At 37.5% G+C, this 19,100-nt stretch overlaps 1 protein-coding gene across 1 annotated transcript; it reads right to left on the reverse strand.

Moving 5' to 3' along the window:
• Positions 1-781: 781 nt before the first annotated feature.
• Positions 782-16,564, reverse strand: LOC113351764. The gene is made up of 7 exons (XM_026595699.1): positions 16,401-16,564; positions 15,580-15,887; positions 3,123-4,003; positions 1,921-3,013; positions 1,463-1,692; positions 1,274-1,345; positions 782-829 (listed from the first exon to the last, which is right to left on the reverse strand). Exons 1-7 carry the CDS (start codon positions 16,562-16,564, stop codon positions 782-784), a joined length of 2,796 nt encoding a protein of 931 aa, XP_026451484.1.
• Between the last annotated feature and the right edge of the window lie 2,536 nt (positions 16,565-19,100).

The raw sequence follows: 19,100 nt of genomic DNA on the forward strand, positions 1-19,100 counted from the left end.
GGTATGAAATGAGTATTTGTGGAGTATATGGAGTGAGAGGGAATACAATGAGAAATTTTGGGGCAAATCAGGTCCACGGATGAGGTCCCTATATATATAAAAAAGGTCCCTAACGACTATTTTTTTTTGAAAAAAGTGAAATAATCAGTCTTCTCGAAGGTCTGTAAAATCCGGCTGTGTTTTTATGCCAGAAGGAATTGGTCTTTCTTGTGACCAATATTTTCAGGGGTACATGAGTTCAAGTCTCCACGTACCTTTTATTGATGAAGTTCCACAAGCCCCCCTTAGTATTTCTTCGTATTCAATCGATGAACGCCATGAAGTCTAAAACTCAACTATATTTGCTATCATAATCCAAGACTTAGTTGTAAGGAGACTAGAAATCAAGAATTATAGTTTTGGTAACTAAACTTGACAAACAAGCTTGAGATAGCAACGCTTGCGAGTTTGACCGAGCAGTGCTCTAACACTCTTTGAAAATTCCGGCATTTCTTTCATTCCACAATAGCCAGCAGACAGTAGACGGAAGGAAAAATTGGAAAAATCCCCCAAAACGGGGTACAATATTAGAAAATTGTCCTAACGTTAAAAATAGTTGGAAAGATTCCCGACTGTTAGAAAAACCATTTAAGTCCACATGCGTGGGCTCTCACGTGCTAGCAAAAGACTTAAACACCTACTCCGCTAAGATCCTGCTACAAATGCTAATCATCCGACGAACCTAGAGGAGGACGATACGCACGTGACGATAGTGCAAACTACCTTTTTAACCCACCTATTCTCACGATCTAATATCGCTCTCATCTTCACTTATTTCGGATCTATAAGACTAAAGATAGAACAGAAGAGAACATAGAGAGATAAGTTAATTTAAACTCGAGATTTAATCGAGTTCTTCTTCATTTGTTGTTAATTTAAACTCGAGATCAACGGTCAGATGGAAGGACATCAGCGACGTGGAGCAATCTAGGAGGAAGGACACGGAAGTCATATTGTTTTAGTAACTATATTAGTCTATCACGTGCTTCTGGTCCTCCTCTAGGTCCTTCGGATGATTAGCATACGTGGCAGGATCTTAACGGTGGTGGGTATTTCTGTCATTTTCTCGCACGTGAGAACTCGCACATGTGGATTTAATTGGTTTTTTCTAAAAGTGGGGAATTTTTTCCTCTATTTTTGATGCTGGACAATTTTCTAACATTTTTTTTTGATACGAAAAATAATTTTATTAATGAGTCGCATTTTGGTCTCCTAAAAGGAGATTACAAATTACCGAATCAAAATTACTAAATTGTTCATCAGAGAATTTTGTTTCTCTTGCTGACTTAGCTAAGACGTCAGCGACCTGGGTATCATCAAAATGACATAAAATAAAACTAGATCTTAGATGTTTGATCTCCTTTATTAGATTTCTGTTCTCCCATTGAATGACTAGTGAGTGACCATTAATGGATTGTATAACGAGCTTTGCATCCGCTTCAAACTGAATTATTGAGTAGTTTAAGCTTTTCGCCCATTGTAGTGCTCCACGAACAACCATACACTCGACAACTTCTGGGTTTAGTGCTCCACCTCCATAGGTTCTTTTCGTCCCAATGCATTCTCCTGTTGAATCACGCAGCACAATGCCAATTCCATATTGATTAGTGTCAGCATCATAAGATCCATCTATGTTAAATTTAACAATGGTTTCTAAAAGAGGTTTCCACTTAGAGACATTAAAAATTAAAGATGCAGCATTATGAGTTTCATGCAAATGAGATGCCAGATGGTAATGTATTTTATGTATGGAGTTTAGAGGGTTTAAGGAGACTTCCTGGAAAACTAAATCACAACGACCTTTCCAAATTATCCAAGCACCAATCATAAGAGAATACTACCATTTCTCATCTTTGTTTTGATTTGAGGTAGAGAACCAACTAGTAACCCACTCGAAAACTGTGCTGCAGTTAGCTCTGACAACATCAATGTTGATGCTTATGCCTCTCCATACTGCTCTGGCATGCCTACAATCAAAAATAATATGCTCTATTGTTTCTTCATTTCCCCCACAAACTTCACAGCTGGTTTCAGTACTTCTGTTATAAATTGGCCTGCTGAACTTGGTACTGTGAATACCTCTTATACATTTCCAAGCAAATAGTTTTATCCTTTGTGCAACTTTACATTTCCATAAACTTTTCCAGATCTTTCTATCAATAGTTCTGCCTTCTATTTGAACTTTTCTGTCATTGTAGGTAAGCATTTTGGATGTGCTTTTTACAGAGAATACTCCATCTTTAGATGGCATCCATATCATGGAGTCTTCCTTGCTTTTATCTATATAAAGTGCTTGAATTTTGAGTGCAGTATCAGCATCAAATAAAGTGGTGATAAGGTGAGTATTCCATTGAGCAGTTTTTTGTACCATTAGATCTTCTACAAACTCATAGAACCTAAAAAATTCATTCTGAGAAATAGGAGGTTGAGACATACCAGGGATCCATCTATCTCTCCATATTCTTGTTTTCTTGCCATTGTTGATCTCCATGAAGTAGTTCTGCCTGACAATTTCAAGACCCTTTAAAATCCCATTCCATGTGTAAGAGAAACTGTCAACTGAGATGTGCTGATGAAGTAAGTCTCTAGACCTGAAATATTTGCTTGAGAGAGTTTGAGCCATTAGGGTGTTAAGTTCATTGCGGATTCTCCAAGCCAATTTTGTAAGGAGAGCTAAATTGAGTTTTTCCAGATCTCTAAAAGCTAAACCCCCCATTTCAGTTGGCCTGCACACATTCATCCAGGAAATTGGATTATGACCTCTGTTATTATGATAACCCCAGAAAAACTTCCTCTCAATGGTTGTAAGTTGTTTAAGAAGGTTTGCTGGCATCTTGAAGGTGCCCATCTGGTAAATAGGTACAACATTGATTACATGTTTTATCATTGTACCCCTGCCTGCTTGAGAAAGAGAAGTAGATGACCAAGAATTAAACCTGCTTTCAAAGTTATCTTTGATGCTTTTAAAAGCTTCCTGCTTTGAATGACCAATGATGAGTAGAGACCCTAGATACTTTTCTTTTGAGCTCATCTGGCTTAGTTTTCTTGCTGAAGTATACATCACTTTTTTCAAAGTTGATAACCTGGCCTGACTGAGAACTGAAGTTGTGAAGTAACTCTAGTAAGTTGTTGACTGAAGTAACATTTTCTTGAGTAAAGATCAAGCAATCATCTGCAAAAAGTAGATGATTAATAGCTGCTGATAAAGAAGCCACTTTAATACCTTTTATTTTGTTGTCTTGTTTAGCTGTTGTGAGTTGCCTTGAGAGAAACTCCATAGCTAGAATGAATATGTATGGTGACAGAGGGTCACCTTGCCTAATTCCTCTTGTAGGTGTAAAAGTATCACATGGAGAACCATTTAGCATGTCTGGAAGTTGAGTTGTACTGATGCATTGTTGAATGAGTTCACAAAAATCATCATTAAACCCAAAATAGCCTAGAACTTTAAGCAAGAAAGGCCACTCTAACCTGTCAAATGCCTTTGACATATCAAGCTTTAGTGCCAGCCACCCATTTTCACCTCTTTTTTTCTTCATTGAGTAAATTATTTCTTGAGCAATGACAGTATTGTCACTGATTAATCTGCCAGAAACATATGCAGCTTGATAAGGGGATATGAGTTTCTCCATCATGGGCTTCATTCTGTTAACTAACACCTTGGAAATAATCTTGTAAGAAGTATTGCATAGGCCAATTGGCCTATAATCAGCAACACAAGTACACTTCTTCTTTTTTGGAATTAAGGAGATGTAAGTCTGGTTAATCTGCTTGAGAATATGTCTTGTTTGAAAAAATCTTTTAACCATATTACAGACATCATCCCCAACTGTGGCCCATTGAATCTTATAAAAGCCAACTTGAAATCCCTCTGGTCTAGGTGAGCTCCAGTTTTCCATACTCTTAAGAGTAGCAAATAATTCTTCATTACTTGGGATTCTTGTGAGAGATTCATTTTCTTCCACTGAGATGATTGAAGGAATATTGGTTTAAAGGTAATCATTTATCACAGGATTACTTGTAGCGCTGATGCTCTTGAAATGATGTGTCAGATGCTGAGCAATGTCTTCTCTAGATTGCAACCAGTTATTACTGTGATCTTAAATGACATCAATGTTATTTATTTTTCTTCTTTTGTTCACCTTAGTATGAAAGAATTTTCTGTTGGAGTCCATATCCTTAATGAAGTGATCTCTGGATTTCTGCTGATAGAATTCTGACTTGATTTTGTGCCATTTATTGAGTTCATTGCTTACTTTGATAATATTGCATTCAGTACTTGTAGCTTGTGGGAGTTCTTGAAGTTGCTTGAGTTCTAATTGGAGATTTTCCACCTTTTGATTGATGTTACCAAAATGTTCTTTATTCCTCAAAGAGAGTTCTCTTCTTGTATATGACAATCTTGAGACTAGCTGATAACCAGGTGAACCAGAAACACTAGATTTCCAAGCATTAGTGATAATAGTAGTACAAGATTTATTATTTAACCAGGTTAGGAAGAACTTAAAAGGTTTCCAACAGTTGGGAGTAGTGATATCAGTGTCTAGCATTACAGGACAATGATCACTTCCTATTTGGGAAAGCTGATGTGATATGATTTGTAGATAGTGATAAAAAGTGATTCGATCCTCGAACTTGTGAAGGATAACTTTAGACTTAAATTCAAAACTAAATAGAAAACTCACTAATAATTATAACAAATACTGACAAAGTTGGTATCAATATTAAAAGAACACTGAGGCTAAGATTCCACTATTTTCCAAGTTCAAAGTGATTTGGTCCAAATATTTATATTCATGCAATTTTCTCATTTACTTTGATTCTAAAATATTGCAACTAATAGATTTTCACAAATAATAATTGTAAATACCAAGTATGAAGCATCAGAGTCTATAAACTAAGCATACTCCATCAAAATAGATCACAATCACTCAAATAAAAATCATATTCAATAATAGTTCAAGGCAAATAATCATAATAATAATTGCAATAAATTAAATAAAATAGATTGTACCACTTTTTGTTGGAAAAATAGCTTCCTCTATCGCCTCAGCAATGGGGTTTAGCTTCTCATATTAATCATGATCTCAAAATATTTGTTTATGGCTCAAAAGATGAAAAGTGATAATACAGACGATTCGCAACAGTTTGTTGGTGTTGCAGAATCACTGTTACAGGGCGAAATAGTAGCTAAAGACCTAATGCAACCGCTGTGATGAACGACACATAGGTTCTGTTGTGAAACAATGATAGTTTTCTGCGACAGTTGCTTGTGCGTCAATGTTCTTCGTGTTCTTCCTCTTCAGCAGCAGCAGCAGAATAAGGTATTTTCCTACAACTCGATCTCTGGAGCTCTGTGGTGTTCTAAACTTCTCTGAAAGGATTCGTACCCCTTATATGACTTATCCCTTCTACTTTTATAGGCCACAACTCGATTAAATCTCCCCCAAAATCTTAGTTTATCTCCACAGCAAGTTTCAGAGTTTTCTTTTTTCCAAACTCTCTTCACGCGTATTTGACCTCTCCCAATACTTCCAAACTCTTTATTAGATAACTACGAATGTTGGGGAAGATTTTCTAGCCTTTAATCTCCCTGAATTGTCGAAAAAATATCCCAACAGCAACCCGTGACCACAACACCTCTGTTTCCTTCTCTCGGTCGATCTAACCCAATTCATTCGATCCAATCACATATACCAACCCTGTTATGCTATAGGAAGTCCAGCCCAACAAAAATCCAAGATTGAATCTCCTTAAATCTTCCCAAGAATGCGAACCCTAATCTACATGCATGCTGGTTTGTTTTCCCGCCAAATTTGAAATTTGAATTTGTGAAGAAAGGGTGCGCCCCCTATCCAGAGTAGGGGTGCCTTTAGCAGCTGCCTTAAGGGGTGTCCTGAGAGTGCCCCTTATCCAAACCCGGGGTCCGAACAACAAGTGTCCTCCGGGTGCTTTCCGACAACTTTTCGAGCCAATTTTTTTCCAAAAATGTTTATTGGCCAAAAATACCTACAAATAAATAAAACACCATAATGAGTACAAAAATGAGCCCTAACAATATAAAGAATCGAGACAAATCGGACACAAAAATGTGTCTATCAAATACCCCCAAACCTATTATTTGCTAGTCCTCGAGCAAAAATAAAATATAAATAAAATCCTAACTCACTGTCGCAGGCATCGTCGATTGCATTTAGCGTATGTAATAAGCCTTTAAATCCCTAGGTGTCCCTAGTGGCCGAGTTATAATCTCAGGAGGGCTCACCAGAGGTATACCCACAAAACCTTTATTCCAGATCATAGCTATCTACACAGAACCTTGGAAGGCACTAAAGAATCTCCTTGGTTGGCATACTTATTGACTACAGGAGGAAGTACCCTGATGCGAAATTCCAATTGTTGTACACGAGTTCGCACTCAAGCATACCAAAATTCATATGAAGTGACAGAGCTCTACTCAGATAGTCGCACTATGGACATCAATATCCGGAGTCAAAACTAATCACATGGATATATCAAGAAGATGGGTATAGAGAAAAACATAGATGGTTTTGATGTTTACTAGGTGAACGGTGTTTCTCATATCTGTCTGAAGGCCTCCGCCAAAATGAACCTATCCTAATGGACTGAGATACTAGTCTGACTAATATCAACACACTGGCATATACAAGGGAACCAGTGATTGATAATCCTAACTCTAGGTCAACACAACTGGCATATACAAGGGTTCCAGTGGTCGACTTTATTGAATTTATTCCAGTTGGTCTGATGGTCTGGTCTCAGTTTATCTTTTTTTTTTGTATCTCAATCACTATAATTCACCCTAGCATTGGTAACAACTTGAATCGTGAGCCCCACCTAATCACTTAGAGAAACATAGTTTAAAAACAAAACAAAATAAAAACAGAAGTGAAAAGGACTCAACGAGATATGGTGAAATTATCATGTTATTTCTAACACTTGAGCTTTGTGCTTTTATCAATAGACTCTTTAGATGTTGCCATCTAGTCAGATTGGTTCCTCAACTCCTACAACCAAAATGCTTCCATCCACTTAGATTGGTTAGTGCCATCCTTAATAGGGATAAATTTCTAGGTTCTGGAGTTTATTTATTGCAACGAAAAGGTAACAAAAAGTTCTACCTCACCCTCAAACTTAAATCTAACATTATACTCAATGTTTCTAATTAAAGAACAGTACCAAAAATATAAGTAACATGAGGAAATAGTAAAGAGAGAAGTCGGAAATATAGTACCTGGGTGAAGTGTAACCAAAAACCTACAAAAATATTATACAACATACAAAATCGCCTCGATGGTCAATCAAGGTAAACAGGGTCCTCTAGAGGGACCTCCTCAACATCACCTGTAGGAAAAGGCTCTAAAAGGGGATTCAATCGCTGACCGTTAACCTTCGAAGAACTACTACCATCTGGTGTCTCAATCTCAACAGCGCCATGAGGAAAAACAGTACAGACAACAAAAGGACCGGTCCACCGAGAGCGCAACTTCCCGGGGAATAGATGCAAACGAGTGTCATACAGAAGAACTTTTTGACCTGGAGAAAATGACTTTTGTAAAATATTCCTATCATGCACAAGTTTCATTTTGTTCTTATACTCCTTAGCACAATCGTATGCATCTCTACGAATCTCGTCCAACTCATTGAGCTGGAGCTTTCTTTGAGCTCCTTCCTTGTCAAGTGAAAAGTTTAAGTTCTTAATAGACCAATAGGCTCGATGCTCTAACTCAACAGGCAGGTGACATGCCTTACCAAACACTAAACGATAAGGTGACATTCCAATGGGTGTCTTAAACTTATACTCCTTAGCACAATCGTATGCATCTCTACGAATCTCGTCCAACTCATTGAGCTGGAGATTTCTTTGAGCTCCTTCCTTGTCAAGTGAAAAGTTTAAGTTCTTAATATCCCAATAGGATCGATGCTCTAACTCAACAGGCAGGTGACATGCCTTTCCAAACACTAAACGATAAGGTGACATTTTAACGGGTGTCTTAAACGCAGTACGGTAAGCCCATAAGGCATCAATAAGCCTCGACGACCAGTCTTTCCTATTTGGATTAACTGTTTTCTCTAGAATACGTTTAATTTCCCTATTGGAAACCTCTACCTGACCACTAGTCTGAGGGTGATATGGGGTTGCTACTTTATGGGTAATACAGTATTGTTTCATTAGAAGAGCAAACTGTCTATTACAAAAGTGTGAACCTCCATCACTAATTATAGCTCGCGGCGTACCAAAACTTGTAAGTATATTCTATTTCAAAAACTGGACTACGACCCTGTGGTCATTCGTTTTACACGGAACCGCCTCAACCCACTTAGACACATAATCTACAGCGACAAGTATGTAAAGATAACCAAATGAAATAGGAAATGGACCCATAAAATCAATGCCCCACACATCAAAGACCTCAATCACTGAAATAGGGTTCAAAGGCATCATATTTCTACGGAAAATGGTTCCTAACTTCTGGCAACACTCACAAGAAACACAATGACTATGGTAATCTTTAAACAACGAAGGCCAGTAAAATCCACACTGCAAAATCTTAGCAGCAGTCTTCTTAGCACTAAAATGACCCCCACATGCATGTTGATGACAAAAGGAGATAATACTAGACTGGTCACTCTCAGATACACATCTCCTAATAATCTGGTCTGGACAATACTTAAACAGATAATGATTGTCCCAAAAGAAATGCTTAACCTCGGCTAAAAACCTAGAACGATCTTGCTTACCCAAATGTTGAGGTATTCGACCAGTAACAAGATAATTCACTATATTTGCATACCAAGGTGATTGGGAAACAGAGAACAATTTTTCATCAGGAAAACTGTCCCTTATAGGAAGGGAATTATTAGGGGAACTAACAACTAGCCTAGACAAGTGGTCTGCTACTATATTCTCCGCACCCATTTTGTCTCTAATGTCTGGAAAAAATTCTTGTAACAAAAGGATCCATCTAATCAATCTAGGTTTGGTATCCTTCTTAGACAAAAGGTATTTCAAAGCAGCATGATTAGTATAGATTACGTTCTTAGAACCTAATAAATAGGATCTAAACTTATCCAAGGCAAGCACGATGGCTAGCAATTCCTTCTCGGTAGTTGTATAGTTCATTTGGGCATCATTCAGAGTTTTGCTAGCATAGTAAATCACATGGAGTAATTTGTTTTCTCGCTGACCTAGCACAACGCCTATAGCATAATCTGAAGCATCACACATAATTTCAAAGGGTAGGTTCCAGTTAGGTGCCTGGACTATCGGGGCAGTAGTGAGTAATGTTTTAATCTTATCAAAAGCCTTTAAGCAAGCATCATCAAAGACAAACTTAACATCTTTTGCAAGCAAATTGCAAAGAGGTCTAGAAATCAAGCTTTCCTTAATGAATCGACGGTAAAAACCTGCATGCCCTAAGAATAACCTAATATCTTTTACGGTTTTTGGGACCTGTAGAGTCTTAATAAGGTCAACTTTGGCTTTGTCTACCTCTATACCCTTTGAAGAAACAATGTTCCCTAAGACAATTCCTGATTCAACCATGAAATGGAATTTTTCCCAATTAAGCACTAAATTCTTTTCCTTACACCTAGTCAACACTAATGTCAAATGATGCAAGCACTCATCAGAATATGAACCAAACACTGAAAAATCATCCATAAAGACCTCTAACAACCGTTCTACCATGTCAGAAAATATGCTCATCATGCAACGCTGAAAAGTCGCAGGGGCGTTACAAAGCCCGAAAGGCATGCGTCTATACGCAAAGGTACCAAAGGGACAGGTAAAAGTGGTTTTCTCTTGGTCTTCTAGGGCAATAATGATCTGATTATAACCGGAGTAGTTATCTAAAAAGCAATAGTGACTATGTCCAGCTAATCTCTCTAGCATCTGGTCGATGAAGGAAAGGGGAAAGTGGTCCTTCCTTGTGACCTTGTTCAATTTCCTATAGTCAATACACACACGCCATCCCGTGGTCACTCGGGTTGGGATTAATTCATTATTATCATTCTGGACTACAGTGATACCTGATTTCTTGGGGACAACCTGAACAGGGCTGACCCACTTATTGTCTGAAATTGGGTTAATAATACCCGCATCTAACAACTTAAGCACCTCTTTTCTTACTACCTCTTTCATGTTAGGGTTCAGTCGACGTTGCATCTCCCTAGAAGGTTTGGAGTCTTCCTCTAAATGAATCTGATGCATACACACAGTAGGACTTACACCCTTAATGTCTGCTATAGTCCACCCTAAAGCTTCCTTATTATCTTGAAGTACATTTACTAGCCTACTTTCCTGATCACTATCCAAATCGGAAGCTACAATCACAGGTAAAGTCTCAGATGGGCCTAAAAACACATACTTTAGAGTATCGGGTAGTGGTTTAAGGTCCAACTTTGGGGGCTCTTCTAAAGAAGGAATTAGGGTAGTCTCAGAAACTGGCAACGGTTCGAACCTAGCTTTCCATCTATCAGTGTCTAACACGGAGGTAGAATCTAATAGAGCATTCACCTGTTCAATAGTGCTATCTTCGTCAAAATCTAAACCAAAATGGGATAGACAACTTTCTAATGGGTCTTCAAACAAAATGTTTGGTAATGACTCCTGAACTAAGGCTTCTATCATGTTCACCTATTCAACACATGTGTCATCTAGCTCATGAGGTATCTTACTGACATTAAAAATGTTCATCTTCATAGTCATATTACCAAAAGATAAACTCATCACACCATTTCGACAATTAATGATCGCATTATACGTATCTAAAAATGGGCGACCTAAAATCACAGGTATCTGGTTCTCTGGGTCAGGGACAGGTTGGGTATCTAGGACCACGAAATCCACTGGATAGATAAACTTGTCGACCTCAATAAGGACATCCTCAATAACACCTCGAGGAATTTTAACAGACCTATCATCTAACTGCAGTGTTATATGAGTAGGTTTCATTTCACCAAGTCTTAGTTGTAAGTACACATGGTACGGAAGTAGGTTCACACTGGCTCCTAAGTCAAGTAAAGCTTTTTCTACCCAACGTTTACCTATTGTACAAGCAATGGTAGGGGAACCTAGGTCTTTGTACTTTGGAGTTGTAGTGTTTTGAATAATTGAACTTACGTGACTAGATAAAAAGGCTTTCTTATGGAGCTAAGTTTTCGCTTTCGCGTACACATATCCTTAAGGAACTTGGCATAAGCAGGAATTTTCCTAATTGCATCTAATAAAGGAAGGTTTATGGTAACTTGCTTAAAAACCTCTAATATGTCATTAAAGTTCGATTCCTTCTTTGTTGGTACTAATAGATGAGGAAATGGGGCTCTAGGCACAGAATCAGACCTCTCAGGGATTGAGTTGGCATCATCAGAAATTTTATCAGTTTCCTTAGCAGTGATCCTGAGGGGTGAACTACAGTATGTTCACTATCGGGCATGGTTACCTGATTTTCTACTATTCTACCACTCCTAAGGGTTTTAATAGCATTCAATTGATTCTATGGTTTTGTACCTACTTCATGAACTCCTCTAAGATTGGGATTAGTCTGACTAGGAAACCTACCATTATCTCTCTCACTTAAGGTCTTAGCTATTTGGCCGACTTGAAGTTCTAACTTAGCAAGGCTCTGAGCATTAGTTTGAAAATTCTGCTTGGTTTCCTGTTGAAAACTAACATGGCTCTGTGATAACATTTCCTGAGTTTTTTCTAACATCTTAATAGATTCCTCTAAGCTAGTCGTTTTATTTTCTGGGCCTGATGTATTCCTAGTGTAGCCAAAACCTGAGGGAGCATTAGAATTATTAGACTGACCCTGACTCTGGCCCTTAGACCATGAAAAGTTCGGATGGTTCCTCCAACCAGGATTATAGGTTTCTGAATATGGGTCAAACTTCTGACGATTATTAAACCTAGTGTTATTATATAGAACATTGGCTTGCTCTTCATTATTCTGGCCTTCCCAAAGAGGCTCAAATCTACCACTAGTGTTACCCACTTCTAAAGCTTCTAACCTTTTCGCTATAACAACAATTTTGGCATCTGATTCATAGCCTCCTTCTACCCTATTAAAGTTTCCTATGCTAAGAAGAATTGTTTTCTTGGGTCCCCTACTACTTTCCCATTGTTGGGTTTTTTCGGCGACTTCATGCAAATATGTCATCGCGTCATCAACTGTTTGGTTCTCAAATCCACCAGTACACATAGATTCTATTGTGGTTGTGGTGGGATAATCTAAACCCTCATAAAGGATCTGAACTAACCTAACCTTTTCTAAACCATGATGAGGACATTGGGCTAATAACTCATTAAACCTTTCCAAATACCTATACAAAGTTTCTCCCTCCTGTTGAGAAAACGTGCAGATTTGCGTCCTAATAGATGTTGTTTTGTGCCTAGGGAAAAACTTGTTCAAAATGGCAGATGTAAGTTGTTCATACGTTTCGATTGACCTGGAAGCCAAACTATATAGCCACGATTTAGCTTTATCTTTCAGGGAAAATGGGAATAATCTAAGTTTCAAAGCATCATCATCTAAGTTTCTAATCATGAGGGTACTACAAATTTCCTCAAAGTCCCTAACATGGAAATATGGGTTTTCATTTTCTTTCCCTAAAAAGATTGGGAGCAGCTGTAAGGTCCCAAGTTTAAATTCATAAGTTGCTTCTGTCTCAGCTAACCTGATACATGAGGGACGAGTAGTCCTAGTTGGATTCAACAAAGCTTTCAAAGTTGCCATTTCTGGCGCTATCGGAGCAATAAGTATTCTCTCCTCAATCAAAGGACGTGCAAAAACAGACTCTTCAAAAGTCGGACTCTCTAGATTTAGGTAATCGAGACGCTTCGAACTACTAGGTTTCTCTTTAACAAATCTACCTAGTGTGTCTCTTTTACGTTCAGGCATACAATAGAATTTTCTAAATTGGAAGGGTAAGCAAACATAGATCAAGGCCGACTCAACCAAATCAAACCTATTGATTTCTAGCAAAAAAAAGCATGATGGCTCCACTTAGATTTTTTCTAGACCAGCTTCTAATCCTTCGAACGGGAATTCGTTACAATTTAAGCAAACCTCTCTAGAATCAATCCGAGTTAACGTAAGTTGAATAGAGGCGAGGGAAGCTCGGTGGAGCTTTGATACCCAAGGCCTCGCCGGTATTACAAGGCGGCGCAGTCACGCATTCAACTTACAGAAACCGTCAAGAACTTCGAAGTATGCTTAAAAGAGTAACCAATATTTTTCGAATGACTTTCCTGTTAAGCTCGTTACCCTATCGGTCTCGTTCTAGTCAAAATTTTAGGCTTATATTCGCGTAGGTTACGTGTTCCTAAAACGGGAAAGAAGAGAACGATGATGAAATCCGAACCCTTATCTTGTATGGCCATGCCTTGCTCTTTACTATAAAAACAAATGTCTGTATTCATTCCTCAACATATATGCATACGAAGGAGTCCAGTAACTCGCTGACAGGGGATTCGCGAGTGTATAAAATCTTACCTCCCGTTCCAGACGGGGGATGAATCGGTTGTAGTCGACTCGGGCCACTGACTCCGATGTCTAATGTACGAACCCAAGGTGCAGAGACAGTATCGTAATTGTCCTCCTTCTCTGCAAACAGTTTATATTTAAAGTACCCTTCCGTAGGGTAATAAAATAAATAATGTCCCAGAGTCCCAGAGTCCCAAAGTCCAAAAAGAAAAGAAAAATTACAAAAATAATAAATCCTAATATAATTTTTTTTTTCTAAAAGAAAATAAACAAACCCTAAACTAAAATTTTCTAAAATAAAATTGTCTTTTTTTCTGTTCTTTTTGCTTTAATCTTTAGCTCCAAGTCTTTATGAAATCACCAAACTCTTTGGCTCAATTTTCTTTATGATCCAGAACCTGTAGACACAAGATAAATACCCAAAAACATAAAAAAGAACAAAAATAAAAAAAATAAAAAAATAAAAAAATCTAAAACCCTAAAAACAAGTCAGCGTCGGCGCAAAAAATTGATGTGATTTGTAGATAGTGATAAAAAGTGATTCGATTCTCGAACTTGTGAAGGATAACTTTAGACTTAAATTCAAAACTAAATAGAAAACTCACTAATAATTATAACAGACACTGACAAAGTTGGTATCAATATTAAAAGAACACTGAGGCTAAGATTCCACTATTTTCCAAGTTCAAAGTGATTTGGTCCAAATATTTATATTCATGCAATTTTCTCGTTTACTTTGATTCTAAAATATTGCAACTAATAGATTTTCACAAGTAATAATTGTAAATACCAAGTATGAAGCATCAAGAGTCTATAAACTAAGCATACTCCATCAAAATAGATCACAATCACTCAAATAAAAATCATATTCAATAATAGTTCAAGGCAAATAATCATAATAATAATTGCAATAAATTAAATAAAATAGATTGTACCACTTTTTGTTGGAAAAATAGCTTCCTCTATCGCCTCAACAATGGGGTTTAGCTCCTCATATTAATCATGATCTCAAAATATTTGTTTATGGCTCAAAAGATGATTAAAAAGATGAAAAGTGATAATACAGACGATTCGCAACATTTTGTTGGTGTTGCAGAATCACTGTTACAGGGCGAAATAGTAGCTAAAGACCTAATGCAACCGCTGTGATGAACGACACATAGGTTCTGCTGTGAAACAACGATAGTTTTCTGCGACAGTTTCTTGTGCGTCAATGTTCTTCGTGTTCTTCCTCTTCAGCAGCAGCAGCAGAATAAGGTATTTTCCTGCAACTCGATCTCTGGAGCTCTGTGGTGTTCTAAACTTCTCTGAAAGGATTCGTACCCCTTATATGACTTATCCCTTCTCCTTTTATAGGTCACAGCTCGATTAAAATCTCCCCCAAAATCTTGGTTTATCTCCACAACAAGTTTCAGAGTTTTCTTTCTGCCAAACTCTCTTCACGTGTATTTGACCTCTCCCAATACTTCCAAACTCTTTATTAGATAACTACGAATGTTGGGGAAGCTTTTCTAGCCTTTAATCTCCCTGAATTGTCGAAAAAATATCCCAACAGCAAACCGTGACCACAACACCTCTGTTTCCTTTTCCCGGTCGATCTAACCCAATTCATTCGATCCAATCACATATACCAACCCTGTTATTCTCTAAGAAATCCAGCCCAACAAAAATCCGAGATTGAATCTCCTTAAATCTTCCCAAGAATGCGAACCCTAATCTACATGCATGCTGGTTTGTTTTCCCGCCAAATTTGAAATTTGAATTTGTAAAGAAAGGGGGCGCCCCCTATCCAGAGTAGGGGTGCCTTTAGAAGCTTCCTTAAGGGGTGTTCTGAGGGTGCCCCTTGTCCAAACCGGGGGTCCGAATAACAAGTGTCCTCCGGGTGCTTTCCGACAACTTTTCGAGCCAATTTTTTCCAAAAATGTTTATTGGCCAAAAATACCTACAAATAAATAAAACACCATAATAAGTACAAAAATGAGCCCTAACAATATAAAGAATCGAGACAAATCGGACACAAAAATGTGTCTACCGTGATGGAGTCTAGAATTAGGGAAATATAGATTCCAGTTGCCATTTCCTAGGGCCATATCTATTCTAGACTTGATAGTACGATATCCCATGTTATTATTACTCCAAGTGAAGTTTTTGCCAATAAAACCTATATCTTCTAAGCCACTGCTAGCAACAATGTTATTGACCAAACCATCAGAAGAACTTGAGGAGCCAGCTTCATTATCTGCTAAGTGAAAATTAAGGTCATCTAGGACTACCCATGGGTTGCTATTGTTCTCAATGATCTGATGGATATAGCTCCATTGTTCCTTTTTCTTTGTGTAACTAGAGTAACCATACATACAAGTTAAAAGAAATTTTGGCTTACTGGGATCTGATTGAACTATGGTATTAAACATATTCAAATGAGTATTAACTATGTCACATGTGGAACCATTTTTCCAAAGAAGAACTAGTCCTCCAGAAAGACCTCCAGGTTCAATGTAACCCCAATTAGGGTATTGGTTCTGTTTTAAGAGAGGCTAACATTTTTTTTACTGATCTTAGTTTCACAAAGAAAAATAATGTCAGGATTTTGAGCTCTAATAATGTCACTTAGGTGATTTCTGGTGGATGCAGTTTAAAACCTTGCACATTCCATGAGAGAATTTTCATGTTTACAACAATGATTAAGATAAAATAAAGATGATTTTTTTTGCTGTAAGTAAAATTCCTAGTATATGTAATGGACTTATTAGGATGTGAATGCAAAAATAAAATGATGTAGAATAAGTAATAAAGAGTGAGCTTGAAAACAGTAAAGGTTGGTATTAAAGAAAAAAAGTGTAATTTTTTTACCTGATTCTCCTTTTCTGCATTTGCTTTCTGGCCATCTCTGGTGATGATCCTTTGAGCAGCTGAGGAATCTGTGTTTGGAATTGCAATGGTGCTGGTAGAGTTAGAAGACCTGTCAGGTTGATTTTCTTCTCCTCTTTGCCTCTTGCCAAGCCTGTTTTCCTCATCATTACTGCCATTGGCATCCTTGTTGAGTAAAAAATCCAAGTTGACTGCTACACCAGTTTTTTGGGGGAACAAAAACTGCAGATTTCACAATTGCTTTTCCACTCTTGTTTGATGCTGGAGCTTTGCTTGCTGAAGTAATTGCTATACTCTTTCTTATATGACTGACATTCCCAAAGAAATAGGGCTTCTCATGAGCTTTGTCTAGAAATATTTTTGCATCTTTACAAGCTACTTTGCAATGCTTGATCACATAACATTTCTTACAGATTCCACTTGGTTGTCTTTCATAGAAAAACTTTATCCAGCGTGAAAGGCCAACATTGGTAACAACCTTAATTCCCCTTCTCAAAGGTGTTGTGAGATCTATGTTGACACACACCTTGACTGGATCATTACCATTTGGCATTGCATCTTTGGGTTCAATGGCAATGACTTCACCCATTAGTTCTCCTATTTTGGTTACAACTGCAATATTCATGTGCTCAGGCATCAGTGCTTCAAGAACAATCCAAAATTGTTGAAATCCCCCGTGTTTTTCTGTGCATATCATGCCTGGGATGTAGTCATGCACCACTAGGAGATTCCTGTTAATACTCCATGGCCTCTCATTAATAATCTTGTTTAACAGTTCCAGTCATTAAACTTGAAGATCATAATGTTGGGATCTGTTTCAATGATTCTTACATCTTCAGCAGTCATAAATGTCCATGTAAAACCAATTTGTTTAGCCACTGTATCAGCTTTCCTCCTTCCTTCATAGATTATCTTCCCGATAGCGCTAGCCTCCCACTTAGTTTCTTCATCAACTTCAATACTTGTTGCTTGACTTAGATCAGTGATTTCAGAAGTGTCTCCCAGATCCAATACAACCTGCTTAAACTTATTAACCAAATTGCCCACTTGAGTTGAGTTTTCTTCTTCCATGTTTGGTATGAGAAAGTGATTGATAATGAAATTCGGAGATTGATTTGCAGTTGATATAGGAAAGGGAAAGATACTAGGATATTTTTGGTTGTTAAGAAACCGTATATTTAGGCTATTCTCATTGAAACAGAATGTGATTATGTTTTCATTAGTAAGGTAAGTATTATAGCTGGCTATTGACCAGAGAAAAATCAGGCACCTAAGGATATGGTAGATTTTACTGATTTTGAAATTCAAAATTTTTGAATGGAGTAAAACGCGGGATTTACTAAAGTTTTGGCTCAATGAGTTGTTGCTGAAGCGATTCATTATCCTGTCTGCACCAACGAGTTCCACACAGATTCCATTAACCAAACGATAAACAGCTTGCTCTGCAAACGCCATGATCATAACACAAAAGAAGGCAAATGGCATTGGAAATAGACCAACCTGTAAACACATATTAGAGAAAACAGTGAAGATTAGTTACACATTTTAAACTAATGAATTAGAACAGTAAAGAAGGGAAAAAAGAATTAAAATGAGAAAAATAGGAAAGGGGATCAAAATTAAAACATATTAGGACTAAAAATAATGGGTTAGAAGATGAATAAACTACAAAAACATGAGGGAAGAAGAAGATTAAAGACTCAGGGAAGAAATTTTGATGAGGAAAAATGAACACTGAGTTGGCTCAGTGGTAACGCCGATCCTCAGAGAGGAGAGAGAAAAAAATAGCTTAAATGTTGTGTCAGATGCTGAGCAATGTCTTCTCTAGATTACAACCAGCCATTACTGTGATCTTGAATGGCATCAATGTTATTTCTAACATTGCACCCCGTATTGGGGCATTTTTCCAAGTTTCCCTAGCTGGAATTAGAGGCCAAATATTCTTTCTAGCAGACGAAAGAATATTATAAGACCAAGCCGAGAAAGATGGCGTAAACATTTCCCAGACTTTGTAAGCAACCCTTACAATGAAGCATCAAAATTACCACAGAGACTGCTAATTTTTTGACAAGAAATGCCTTTTTTAAGAAGTAAGTCAGCAGTGTTAAGATTACCGTGAACTGCACACCAAATGAAAAAATTAATCTTTGGAGGAATATTAGATTTCCAGATAAACCAGTGTGGGAAATTATCCACTCCATTACTTGCATTTAGTTTTATTGTACAAAGACTTGACCAAAAAAAAAACAACCATCAACAAAAAGAGATCATCTTCTTGTGTCATTTGAACCATCTAGAACTGGAGCCAAGTCTTCAATACTTGTAACAGATGAGCAAAGTGATTAGTTTCGTAAATCTCTGAGTCCTTTTTTCAGATCGAACTTCCAGGAACCTTCAGCAGTAATAAGTTGGGAGAAGCAAACTTGTTCTGCATTGAATGTTTCATATATCTTCATTTTCCTTGCCTTATTGCTTTGTTTATTTTTTGGTTCATGGTGTACAATAGCTTTTTGGGTTATAACTTGCGTTCCCACTATCTGTGTTTAGGAATTTGGATTTTTTTGGTGGTGGCTTAGGTATTCGTAGATTCTCCCATAATATATGCACTTCTGGATATTTCTGCTTTCTTTTCTTCTTGCCTACCAAGTGAGCGCCAATGAGAATTATATTTCCTACTGTGAT

The sequence above is a fragment of the Papaver somniferum genome, chromosome 2, assembly GCF_003573695.1.
Source record: "Papaver somniferum cultivar HN1 chromosome 2, ASM357369v1, whole genome shotgun sequence".
Classification (NCBI taxonomy): Eukaryota; Viridiplantae; Streptophyta; class Magnoliopsida; order Ranunculales; family Papaveraceae; genus Papaver; species Papaver somniferum.

Coding starts and splice junctions, on each gene's coding strand:
- LOC113351764 (XM_026595699.1), bottom strand. CDS start 16,564: ATGAGGAAAACAGGCTTGGCAAGAGGCAAAGAGGAGAAGAAAATCAAC. Junction 15,888..16,400: donor ATGCAGAAAAGGAGAATCAG/GTAAAAAAATTA, acceptor TGGTTACTCTAG/TTACACAAAGAAAAAGGAAC. Junction 1,346..1,462: donor TTGAAGCGGATGCAAAGCTC/GTTATACAATCC, acceptor GATGATACCCAG/GTCGCTGACGTCTTAGCTAA.